General features: G+C 58.5%; 1 protein-coding gene across 1 annotated transcript in view; it reads left to right on the top strand.

Moving 5' to 3' along the window:
* The window catches only part of KCNK5 (potassium two pore domain channel subfamily K member 5), a 35,381-nt gene extending 22,874 nt beyond the window's left edge, over window positions 1–12,507 (top strand). Inside the window, exons 2-5 of the mRNA XM_006104122.3 lie at window positions 6,144–6,255; window positions 7,417–7,583; window positions 7,885–8,053; window positions 9,848–12,507. Of these exons, the coding sequence (XP_006104184.1) occupies window positions 6,144–6,255; window positions 7,417–7,583; window positions 7,885–8,053; window positions 9,848–10,779 (1,380 nt within the window). The 3' untranslated portion in view covers window positions 10,780–12,507. The remainder of the gene's footprint in view (window positions 1–6,143; window positions 6,256–7,416; window positions 7,584–7,884; window positions 8,054–9,847) is intronic.
* The last annotated feature ends 255 nt before the right edge of the window (window positions 12,508–12,762 follow it).

Below are 12,762 nucleotides of genomic sequence, written 5' to 3'. Positions count from 1 at the left end.
ACATGAATCATCCCTTTGTCCAGCGCACACACGCACTGTATGACACCCACCTGTTAGTCACTTAGTAAACATCTGTTATCAGATCGACTATCTTCCTGCGAGGTGCTTCTGTCCCTTACCCTTATTTTACTTGACAACGGCCCCAAAGTGCAAGGGTAGTGATGCTGGCCTGTCAGCTCTTCCTTTAAGTCAGAAGTGTATGTGTAGGAAACGCATAGTATTTGTACGGTTACCATGGTTTCTGGCATCCACCGGGGGTCCTGGAACATATTCCCTTTGGATAAGAAGGATGCTGTAATGGTACCTACGTTATAGGGTTGTGAAGATTTCTGTGAGCCGAGTTAAAGTGCTTTCATTGGTGCCTGTCATATAATAAGTGAGCCCTTACCAGCTAGTATTCAAATATTAACTGTTAATAATCTACGATAAGGGGATTAATAAGCCATGCCCTACCCACCTCACAAGCTGGCTGGGAGGGCTAAGTGAGAGGAACCATGAAGGTTCTTCTTGGACCACCAAGCACCATGCAGGTGGTAGTTAGCGCCATCGCACCGGCAAGCCAGAGGGACCGAGTGAGCTTGGATGGACTGAATTCAGGATGACTGCAACCCGGATGGCGAAGGAAGGTTGGCTGGTGCAGACCCGGGGGAAGCTAGCATCCGGGGGGATCCGAAAGGCTGCCCGCATAGCAGGAAGGAGCTCCTATCCCTACGTGACGTAATGTCTGCTGTATGTGACGTAACGCCTGCTGTACGTGACGTAACGCCTGCTGCACGTGACGTAACGCCTGCTGCACGTGATGTAATGCTTGCTGTACGTGACGTAATGCCTGCCCAGGAGCTGGAGGCAGTGGGAGTAGCCCTGTGGGTATCACAGAGCCGCCACCCTTGCTTCGGGTTCCCCCACCCTGGCCGATGACGGGAAGGCCCGACCTCAGCCCCGGCACCCTGTCTGAGGGTGGGCATCGTTTCCCAACCCCTGGATGTGCCTTCTCCAGAACTGCCCACTCGTCAGGATGAATCTCCAGGAAGAGGTCCCTCAGCTTCTGCATGGGAAACCCCGGGTCCCTGGGGATGAGCAGCTGTCCGGGAACCCAGATTTCATGGACAGGAGAGCCCGGCGGGTGGGGTGAGGGAGCGGGCAGCCTGAAGCCAAAGGCAAAGGCGTGAAGCTGGGCTCCCGGAGGGCTGGCTGGGAGAGCTGAGCCCGCAGGAGTGGATGGACTGGTTTTAGGGCTGTTTTCTCAGCTGGTGCGAAGGGGTGGAAGTGTGCCCCGGCCACGGTGGCCACAGGAAGGGGGCCGGTGTGGGAAGTGGGTAGGGTGACAGCCGCTTGGACCCAGACAGGCAGGCTTCTCTCCTGACTTGGTCGCTTTGCGCATCCTGACCTTAGGCTACTTACTTGGCCTCTAAGCCTTGAATCCTCCATTGTAAAATGGGAAAAAATGATGGTTTCTTCCCAGCAGATGGTTTCTGTCCTCGCTGAACGAGCTAAAGGCTCGTGGAGTGCGTAGCATGACACTGCTGCATAGTCAGCCCTCAATAAATCACAGCTGCACATTATGAGGGCTACAGAGGCAGCAGGGAGCTGGGCCGGGGCCGTGTGCGGGGTCTCCCTCGCCTCTCTCCAGGGTTCTGTGGAAAATGAAAACAGTGTCTTGTGTGAATTTGGGAGCCAAGTTAAAGAATACTGCGAGTGAGCAGGGGCCACCTCCTCCCGCGAGGGCTGTTTCCCTAACCCCGGGGCACAGGACACCGAGTTTAATTGGCTGTCTAACTGGATGTTGGCCTGGCTGCCCACACCCCTCCCCTAACCCAGGGATGACCTCAGCCTGGGTCAGCCCCTCTGCTCTGGGAGCCCTCTTCCTCGGCCTGTGTGACCCTGACCGTAACCAGCACGGCGTCCCGACCACAGCCGCAGGGAGCAGGCACCCCGAGTTCACACTGGGACCTCTGGTCCCCGAGCCTGGCTTTCCTCGGCCCTCAAGCAATGCCTGTTGGGTTAGATCCACATAAGCCCTGGCGAGGGGTGTCACACAGCAGCACTAGCTTTCTGCTTCCCCCAGCACTGAGACGGAGCCCAGCTGATTCTCAGGCCAACTGCTGGGGACTCTGGGCGGAGAGGAGGCGCCCCAAGGGGCATTGGGGAGCCTGGGGCAGACGGAGCAGTGAAGGGAGGGAGGCAGGAAATGTGATTAGCAACCGTGTCTAGAGCCTACTCCGTTTCTGCCACTTGACCTCTCAGCCTCAGTTTCCCCACCTAACCCAGGAGGCACGAGAACTGTCACTGGATTATTCTGAGGGTCAGTGGTGCTTTCAGCCCCGGGGGGAGTGAGGCCCTTAGAATGCCCCCTGCCTGCCCCTCTCGGGGTGACCACGAGGGATAACAGAGGTCATGTGGCTGTGGCTCCCTGATAACCCAGGCCAGGCGCTGCGGCTGCGGCTGTGGCTGTGCCCCAGAGGCACCCTCCCCTCCCACAGGGTGAAGGCAGGAAGCCCGCTTTTCCGCCTCAAAGCTGCCAACCACAATGCCCTCTTTGGTTTCTTGTCTTGCCAGCTCTTATGGTTGATGTCTCCTTAGCACTTGCTATTCTTGAGTCACAGATCACCTTCGGCAAGCCATTGTTTCTCAGTGGGCTCAGTGTCGGCGTGGGGGGGGCATCGTGGGGAGTGTCCTCTCTGGTCCCTGCAGCAGCCCCACCATCACTCGTGCCTGACACAATGCTCCCCACAACCAGGCAGCATTTCTACACGCCTGCAGAGGCTGCCACACCCCCACCCCAACCCCCAATTGAGAACCCCTGTTCCTGCCACGCCTCCAACATCCCTGACGTCCGGTGCTCACCGTTGGTCTAAACACTTTCCGTTATCAGAAATGGACAACTGCCAAGGGCAGGCCATGCTGAGATGGCTGAAAAGCCACCCTGTTCCCTCTGGGACCTTGGCTCCTTGGCTGACAGGTTGGTTGACCTGTCGTGAAGTCACCCAGAGTGGAGCAGAGTGCCCCTGTGTGGCCTGGCCCCGCGCGAACAATGGCCCGTTTCCTCCCAGCCCTGGGTAGGCCGCGTGCCGGCGGCCTGAGATGCATGGGCGCTTCTTTCTGGCGGCCGCCCTCGCGGTTGCTGCTTTGTGCTCAACTGAAACCCAAGGACCTTTCCCTTCAGTCCTAGACTCGTCTTTTCTAACCCAAAGTGTACGATACGAAAAATTTAAAAGACAGTCGTGCCTTATCAGTTTTGGCCCAGTTTTCCAGTACGGGTGATTTTGAGTCCCAAGCTATCATTGTGAAGTGTTAGCATCTTTTCCAGCCCAGCCTTGTCCCCAATTTTGCGTCCTTTGACGATTCGACTGGTGAGAGTCTCTGTCTTTAGTGTGCTGTTCGTGAAAATATTGACGGGGCCAAGCCTTTGGCCAGGTTGATAATGATCGATACTCCTTGAGGTTGTTTACCCGTCTTTCAACAGACCCAAATTAATCCCAGCTCTACCCTTCATTTCTCCGTCTTGTCCGCATGAATCTTTTAAACCCCCGTGTTCGGCTGCCTCGCTAAGTCTAGATTCCCCGCATTCCACCCAACGTCAAGGCCCCACAGCCCTTTGGGGAGGGAGATGCACTTGGCCGAGCATGGCTGGTTCTCGGTGACCCCGTGCCAGCGTCCAGTGCCACCCCTTCCTCTCTGGATGCTGAGTGTTCTGCTGTCGAGAAGTCTGCAGGGGTTCAGGTTGGCGCTTCCAGAACCCATCCTTCTTATTTGTGTGAGAACAGGGGTGGCCGGTCCCCTGAAATCTCTTCTGTCCCTGAGATTCCGTGGGGATGACCAGCCGTGGCGCTGCAGGCAAGTCGCTCTCTGGTCAGCGGTACAGTTCCCGCCTAAAGGTGTCCTTGTTTGCTCTTCTCATCCCTGGCCATTGGCTGTGCTCCACCCTCCCCACTCTAAGACGGAGGGCGGAGTGGCGCTGCTTTCTCTGCCATCTGCTTAGTGTTAGGACACAGTCTCATTTCCAGGAACCCTTTTGGATGGGACTTCGTGTTTGTTTTTAGCTCTCCTGTCGGCCTGTTCGTATCAGAACGTCCCAGTGCTTTCACCTGCCCGTGGCCTGGCCAGCGCGCTGAGGACAGGGCTGAGGGCAGCCTCTGCACTTGGCGGCCTGGAGAGAGGTGCTCTGGAGCCGCCGGGAGGGCCAGGGCAGCGAGTGTGTGGTGTGTGTCCTGTCAGACAAGCCTGTCATCATGGAAAATTCTTTAGAACGTCTGCAGGTCGGTTTATACGGGCGGCTACTGCTGCTGCAGACTGCACTTCCTTCGGAACAACCTGCCCGCTCCCTTTCCCCCCGGACTTCACACGCTGCAGGTGGTTTCAAGCCATGGTTTCCCTGTCTCTCTCCCGCTTCCACCCCTCGCTCTGTCTTCCCTCATCCTAGGCTTTATTTCTATAGGGAATATGGCTGAGTTCCTGGTATCTGGACTGGATGGGCCACCCTGGGGCCCTCCTAGGGGGCAGAACTGGCCCAGATTTGGAGCAAGGTCCGGCCCCGGGAGCTGCTTCTGGGGTCCAGGCCCTGAGGTTGGTAGGTTGGGTGAGTGGAGGCAGAACTGAAGGATGGGCTAGAGCAGCCAGCGGTCGCCAGCCTTTCGGACCTCACGGACCACCGGTTGGCGACCGCTGGGCTGGAGGCAGGTTGTGGTCCAGTGGAAACAGGTTTGGCAGCTATTGGTTTTGCTAGAACAGATAAGCCCTCTCCTGGGCCGCTCCCTGGACTTTCCCAGGTGGCCTTTCCCCGACTGCCCAGTTTCTGGGAGCTCGGTGGGGACTTACAGCACGGTTTTGAGTCACCCTGACATGTATGCACCCGCTGATCTGTCCTGTCCCAGACACTGAAGTTGCTTAGCCCAGGGCTGAGATGAAGGAGTCCAGAGAAGGGGGTTGTGGGGAGAGGATAGCGGGGAGAGGATAGGGTCCCGGGCACAGGGAGCAGGAGGCCTTGGCGGACAGATCCAGGAGGACCCTGAGTTTGACCTTCGCAGGTGTCCTGACAGATTGGGTGCCGGGTGTATAAGGGCCCCTCCCAGGCCAGCGCTGCAGTGGAACGTCTCTGTGGAGAGCTGGGTGGCGGAGGGTCCCCCTGTGCCCGCTGTAAGAGGCAGGACGGTCTCGCAAAGTGTGACCCCTGGACCAGCAGCGTCAGCACCACCTGGGAACTTGTCAGAAATGCACATTTTTGGACCCCTTCCCAGACCCACTGGATCAGAGACTCCGGTGGGGCCCAGCCGCCCAGGTTGAACAAGCTGTCCAGGTGACTCTAGTGCAGGGGTGGGCAAACTTTTTGACTCGAGGGCCACAATGGGTTCTTAAACTGGACCGGAGGGCCGGAACAAAAGCATGGATGGAGTGTTTGTGTGAACTAATATAAATTTAAAGTAAACACCATTAGATAAAAGGGTACGGTCTTTTTTTTTTCAAGCGGGCCGGATTCGGCCCGCGGGCCGTAGTTTGCCCACGGCTGCTCTAGTGCCTGTGAGTTTGAGCAGCGCCAGCTCAGTGAGATGAGGGACTTTGGAGCCAGTCTGCCTAGATTCATACAGATGGTCCCCTACTGAGGAGGGCTGGACTTAATGGTTTTTTGACTTTAGGATGGTGTGAAAGTGATAATGCATTCCGTAGAAACTGTACTTCAAATTTTGAATTTTGAGCTCTTCTGGGCCAGTGATATTTGTGGGATGCTCTCGTGGTGCTGGGCAGCGGCAGCGAGCCCGGGCTCCTAGTCAGCCCCGCGAATCAACAACCAGCTCTCCACGGTGCCCCGTGTGGCCAGTGTTTTCTAGATTCTGTGTTCTGAGCATGTGTACGGTGGGCTAGGCTAAGGGTGATGTTTGGTAGGTTGGGTGCATTAAATGCATCATCAGGCCTTTATTGGGACGTAACCCCATCGTAAGTCAAGGAGCAACTGTACTTGACAGCTGTGTGACCCACTTAATCTTCTCTGATCCTCTATCAAGTGTTTCATCACCTATAAAATGGAGACAGTAATGCCACTTGTTATTGTGATGATGAATGAATACTTACAAGGAATTGAATAGAGTGCAGCCACTTGAAAAGCTTTTGTTCGTCTGGCTTCCTTTGACCTCCATTGTCTCTCTCTTTAGGTCGTATCTAATGCTGCAGGTGAGGGCGTGGCCATCACAGGGAACCAGACCTTCAACAACTGGAACTGGCCCAATGCAATGATCTTTGCAGCCACTGTCATCACTACCATCGGTAAGTGTTCGGGGACCTTCGGGGTAATGCCAGCTCCACAGAACCTCGCAGGAACACAGTTCTGGTCAAGGTCAAGTTGGGCCGTTCGATGCCTGGCCTTTTGACACTTGTCCTGGTGATTTAGTGAATCCTTGGTGACTGGCCATATCGGGGAGACTGTGCGGTGTCCTGACCTGGGCTCTTGGAGCAGAAAGACACAGACGGCCTGGAAGTCAGAACCATGCAGGGGCCAAGCAGGTCTCCCACTGTACACGCCCAGCTGGGGGTCTGTTCTGGTTAGGAGCCGGTGGCCACTCCAGAAGTTAGTGACTAAACACAGAGCATCTTATCTGCTGCCATTCTGTGGGCCGACTGGTTTCCACCGGCCGGCTCTTTCTTGCTTGGGGCCTCGCAGGCAGTGGCTGGCGCCGGAGTTGTCTGCAAACCTGGCCGGCAGACATTCGCCATATCTCCTGTCACTGTTTTATAGAGGTTGCTGGCTGTTGCTGGGGATGAAGGCACGATGGTGTGGTCATCTCAGTGTGGGTTCCAGGAAGGAACATACCAAAGCGAGCATTTCAAGGGATCAAGGGGAGAAGCGGCAGTCTCTTAGACCTACCAATGTCCCTGGTCAAGCAGGTCAATGAAGCCCAGATTCAGAGGGCGGGGCAGGGGGGGTGGGGTTAGACGCCAGCTCGACGCGAGCAGCAGGTTGCGTAAAAGGGCAGGAATGAAGAGTGTCCGCCTTTGGAGACCATCCGCCACAGTGCCTCTGGGGTCGCTACCCAGGAGGGTGTCTTTTTCCAGTTTGTACATGACTCATTCAGACTAGGAGAAGGCTCGCTGGTGGAGGCTCCGTCTGCCTTCAGGGAGCTCCCGGTCTGATGGCAGAGGCACAGCCCACGCCCTCGTAAGTGCTGTAAGTGGTCGTGGTCGTAGTGTGATCAAGGGGAATGCCATTTCCCAAGTATTGATGTTAGATCAAGAGCAAGTGATCTTAGAGAACAAGTCTCCCTCGTGATGTGCGTGTGTGTGTGTGTGTGTGTGTGTGAGAGAGAGAGAGAGAGAGAGAGAGAGGAGGGGGGAGAGAAAGAGAGAGAGATGGAGGCGGGGCCGCGCCGAGCCTGGGCCCATTACCCCCGCGATGGCTCTGTTCTTAGCTTCACTTCTCCTCTGCCTCAGGTTACGGCAACGTGGCCCCCAAGACCCCCGCGGGGCGCCTCTTCTGTGTCTTCTATGGTCTCTTCGGGGTGCCGCTCTGCCTGACGTGGATCAATGCCCTGGGCAAGTTCTTCGGGGGACGCGCGAAGCGGCTGGGCCAGTTCCTCACCAAGAGAGGCATGAGCCTGGTATGTCCCAACCCCGGGTGCTGGGCAGAGAGGGGGGACCCTGGCAGGAGATGGGAGGGTGGCAAGGGTCCAGGAATTAGACAGAGGTGTTAGACAGCAAGGGGGCAGTTTCGGAGCCCCTGCCCTCCTGGGTCAGGCTGGAACATTGCCTCTCCCCTCCTTCCCCAGCCGGTGAGCCTCCTCCCAGGTGTGGTGCCCCACTGGCCTCCCCGGTGGCCACTTCCCCGGCCCTCTGGGTGTCCCTGCTGGGACCCCCTCGTCACCATCGCTGTCTGACTGGGTCTCCCCGCCCCCTTACCAGCGGAAGGCGCAGATCACGTGCACGGCCATCTTCATTGTGTGGGGCGTGCTGGTCCACCTGGTGATCCCGCCCTTCGTGTTCATGGTGACCGAGGAGTGGAACTACATCCAGGGCCTCTACTACTCCTTCATCACCATCTCCACCATCGGCTTCGGCGACTTCGTGGCTGGTGAGTCCTGCCCCGCCCACCCCCTGCCTCTGGCTCCCCTCCCTCCCTCCCTCTCTGCTTCTCTCTCTGCTTCTCCAGTATCCATTCAGCTGGCCTTCATGGGGAGCCCCGGTGGGCATTTGTGTCCAGGCCACTTCCTGCACCCAGTGGGGTCCTAGCCCTACCCTGCCAGTTGCAAGAGGCAAGCAAGGCTCAGAGTCACTTCCCTTTCCTGGGACGAGGCTTCCTCCTCTCCGCTCTCTGTGTTTAGCATCTGGTCTCTTCCCAGCAGGTTGGGCGCTGGGAAAGGCAAGTGCGTGTCCATCTCCCAAGCTTAGGGGCACTCGGTACGGGTGGGCCTTCCGCCTGCAGGTCTGCCTGTTGCCCAGGCCCCTCATAGGAGCCGAGGGAGCGGTCCCAGGGGCTTGGCTCAGGGGCCCGAAACTTGCTCTCTCCACTGGCAGCTTAAACACAAGAGAGGCTTTCTCCCAGGCTGCTGGGGCCCGGGCACTCCCTCCCGCCCCTTCCTACGTAATCCGGGCCGGAGATAAGGTTCTTTGGCCCCTTTGTCTGGCCACTCGGTCACTCTAGTACTTGTGCCTGCGGCCTGCCCAGCATCCTGGTTCTTAATCTTCTTGACACCACGTTTGTTCCCCCAAAGCCTGCTGCCCTGCCCAGTCGACCTCAGCCTCTGCTCCAGGGGCAGGGGCAGGGGCAGGTCACCGCCCTCTGCCCCATTGTAAGTGGAGACTCGGGGGTGGCCGCGCGGGGGAGGAGCAGGAAAGAGAGGCCTGGACCTGGACACTCCTCTGACCTGGCAGAGCTGGGCCTGCTGTTTCGGGAGATAAATTTAGACAAAGGCACAGTCCTGCCATGTGCAGCCGCTGGGGCCCGGCGCAGGTGAGGGAGAAACCTGTGTGCAGAAGCAGGGAGGGTATCGGAGCACTTTCTCACTCCAGGAAGACACTAACCTCTGCCTCAGTGTCCTCATCTGTAAAACGGGTTAACAAAACCAAAACAGCCGGCCAGCGTGGCTCAATGGTTGCGCGTCAACCTATGAACCAGGAGGTCACAGTTCAATTCCCGGTCAGGGCACATGCCCAGGTTGCAGGCTTGATCCCCAGTAGGGGGCGTGCAGGGGGCAGCCAATGGATGATTCTCTTTCATCGCTCTACCTTCCTCTCTGAGATCAATAAAAATGTATACTAAAAAAACAAAAAAACAAAAACTAATAGCGCCTACCTCCCAGGGTGGTGGAGCTAAAATGAGTTACTGTCCTCCAGCGCTGAGCACGGGCCCGACTCTGAGTGTATGTCCTGGCTGTCATCATACCTGCTTGTGCCCAAGACCTGAGTGAGATTAGCAGCACCTCATAGCCCTCGGCCCAACCACCAGCCTCATTTCCATTAAACTAGTCCGAGCTGCCTCACTTAATTCCCATCCTAGTTTTAGCTGAACTGTAACAAATACACCAAAAAAGTACACAACGCAGGTAGGTGTAGGGGTGGCTAACTGAATGGCAGATGTTCTGGACTGCCCCTGCCCTGTGCTGGCTCCAGCACCAGCCTCCCCACCTGCCCTCTCCCTCCAGCCGCCCTTGCCCAGTAAACCACTCTCCTGACGGCTGGCAGTGGAGGAAACTGAGGCTCAGGCAGGCGCCTGGGGCAGGCCAGCTTCTAGCACAGGCCTCCTGCCTTTCTCACGCGTCCCCTTGTGTTCTGGCGCCATGCCCACTCTCAGAGGCTGTGGCCTTAGAGGGTCCCCGGGCCCCGCGGACCCTCTCCTGACCCTCTGGGCTTCCTGCTCTGTCCTCAGGTGTGAACCCCAGCGCCAACTACCACGCCCTGTACCGCTACTTCGTGGAGCTCTGGATCTACCTGGGGCTGGCCTGGCTGTCCCTCTTCGTCAACTGGAAGGTGAGCATGTTCGTGGAGGTTCACAAGGCCATCAAGAAGCGGCGGCGGCGGCGGAAGGAGTCCTTCGAGAGCTCCCCGCACTCCAAAAAGGCTCTGCAGATGCCGGGCGGCACCGCCTCCAAGGACGTCAACATCTTCAGCTTCCTGTCCAAGAAGGAGGAGACCTACAACGATCTCATCAAGCAGATTGGGAAGAAGGCGATGAAGACGAGCGGGGGTGGGGAGAGGAGCCCGGGGACGGGGCCCAGAACTGGACCGGGACCAGGACCGGGACTGGGACCGGGACCGGGACCAGGGCTGGGACCAGGCCCGGGGCCTCAGGGGGATGGGCTGTCAGGCGTCCCCGCCTCCCTGGCCCCCCTGGTGTTCTACTCCAAGAACCGGGTGCCCAGCTTGGAAGAGGTGTCCCAGACGCTAAGGAGCAAAGGCCATGTGTCGCGGGCCCCCAGTGAGGAGGCTGGGGCCGGGCCCCCCGAAGGCGGCTCCCCCACCTCCGAGGTGTTCATCAACCAGCTGGACCGCATCAGCGAGGAGGGCGAGCCCTGGGACGCCCAGGACTACCACCCGCTCATCTTCCAGAACCCCAACATCACCTTCGTGAACGAGGAGACGGGCCTCTTGGACGAGGAGACGTCCAAGTCCTCGCTGGAGGACAACCTGGCCGGCGAGGAGCGGCCCCAGGAAGAGGCGGAGGCCCAGGCGCCCCTGGCCTTGGGCGAGTTCCCCTCCTCGGACGAGTCCACCTTCACCAGCACCGAGTCGGAGTTCTCTGTGCCTTACGAACAGCTGATGAACGAGTACAACAAGGCCGACTGCCCCAGGGGCACGTGAGGGGGGGCCGGCCGCCCACTCCACCTTTGATGGCGTCCGTTACCTTCCTCCTGGGCCTTCCTGCCGAGCCTGGGACCCCTGGAACTGGGAGTGGGGGGCCAGGGGCCTTTCTCGCCTGCCTTCCCCTCCAGCTAGCTGCTGCCTGCCAAGCGTGGCGCCCAGGACAGGGCCTCTGTTCGGCTGAGCGGCACCCTGGCGGTGGGAGGCGTCTGTCCTGAGCACACCTGGTGTATTCGATGGGGCTCAGGCACGGGTGGGCTGGCAGGACTGACCCCCAGGAGGCCTGCACGGCGTGGGCCTTCACCCATCATGCGGTTGAGAATGTCACACGGTTCTCTTAGGGCGGGCCGAGGCCACTTGAGCGTACCAGTATTAATGAGCTTGTGTGCTCCGCACTGACCTGGCATTTCGGAGAGAGGGTGGGCCCTGCCTTTGCAGGAGGTATAGCTGAGGGGTGGGGTCTGGGCGCTCCAGGCCTCTGCAGGGGCAGGGCCCTGCCTGGGGCAAGAATTTACGCCCCATCCCCCTGTCTGTCTGTCTGGCCCCTCTGTAAACTGTGGGGCAGAGACCGCCTCGGGGAGGGAGCGAGCGAAGAGATAAACACTCCTGATGTGGGAGCAAGTCCCATGCGGGCTGAGGTCCTAGATCTTGATGATTCACTGGGGACTGTGCCCCGCTGGGAGACCAGTCCCTGTCTCAGACCGTAGATGCGGGCTCTCTGCCTCCAGGGAAGTGGTGGGAGGAAGCGAAGGGGCAGGCCGCGGCCACTGGGGCTGGGCTCCTGGAGCTGGTGAGCAGGGAGCTGCAGGAGCCAGCTCAGCTCTGCCCCGCTCCTGTCTCCCTGTGCCCAGAACAAGGACCTCGCTGCTCCCCAGGTTGCTCTTGGCTCAGCAGTGGGAATGGCCAAATATGTGAATCAAGCTCCTCCCTCCCGCGTACGTGTGCGTGCGTGTGCGTGCGTGTGTGTGTGTGTGTGTGTGTGTGTGTGTGTGAAGGATGTGATGGGGGAGCTAAAGATAATGTGAAGCCACGCAGACTGTTTCTGGTGGGGCTGGCAGGGTTCCTGGGTTCTCCGTGATGGACACTCTGGGGCTGGCCCACTGCCCTGCACGGTTTGCTATTTTTTACATAAACTGCTGTTTTTATATCCCTGGCATCTGTCGTTGGCGTTAGAGCCGAAGGAGAGAGAAGGAGAAAGAGCAGGGTCCCAAGGATTGGGATGTTCAGTGTTTCCCCCCCCGCAAGCCCCTAACTCAATTGGGCCTTCCTTGGTGACCTCAGCCAAGGTCATGAGTCCCCACACAGGGTGGGGGCGGGGAGGGGAGCACTGAGCAGAGTTGGGGAGGGCACCCGTCACGGCCGATGGATGCCCAGCAGCAGGAGGTGAGAGATCACCCTTGACCCCAACACCCTCTCTGCCTCTCAGCCCCTTCTCTAATACTGTAGGACCACACAGGGTCAGAACCCAACATGTGAAGACAGCGATGGACACGTGTGTCCACACCCCCACCCATCCTGTAGCTGAGGGATGTGCTGGCTGGACAGTGGGGTGAGAAGGAGCGCCCTGTTTTTCTGTGAAATGTTTTAATATGTCTTCATTTCCTCACCCCACCTTGCTGGGGTGTCACTGGCTGACCTGGAATCACACACACTGTATGTACATGCCGGCAATGATGTCAGATGTAATTTATTTTAACATTTTTACAATAAAACATGTGATGGACAGTCCAGCCTGGTTTGTGCTGTGGTGGGGGAGGGGCGAGGGGTGGGGGGCAAGGTGGCCGGGGCAGTCTGGGAAGATGGGGAAGGGCTGAGGACACCCTCAGGGTCACGAGGAGACGGAGGGCGGGGGTGGGGGGTCTGGAGGGAGAAAAAGTGAAAGGTAGGCAATGGGGAAGGACAGGCTACCTACGATGAGGCGGGCAGAGCACACCCTTGCAGGAGGTGACAGCTGGCAGGTCCGGGTGGGGACAGGGAAGGGCT

Source organism: Myotis lucifugus, unplaced genomic scaffold, assembly GCF_000147115.1.
Source record: "Myotis lucifugus unplaced genomic scaffold, Myoluc2.0 scaffold_545, whole genome shotgun sequence".
Taxonomy (NCBI): Eukaryota; Metazoa; Chordata; class Mammalia; order Chiroptera; family Vespertilionidae; genus Myotis; species Myotis lucifugus.
The sequence above is the reverse complement of the archived record's forward strand: the minus strand, read 5'-3'. Positions and strand labels throughout refer to the sequence as shown.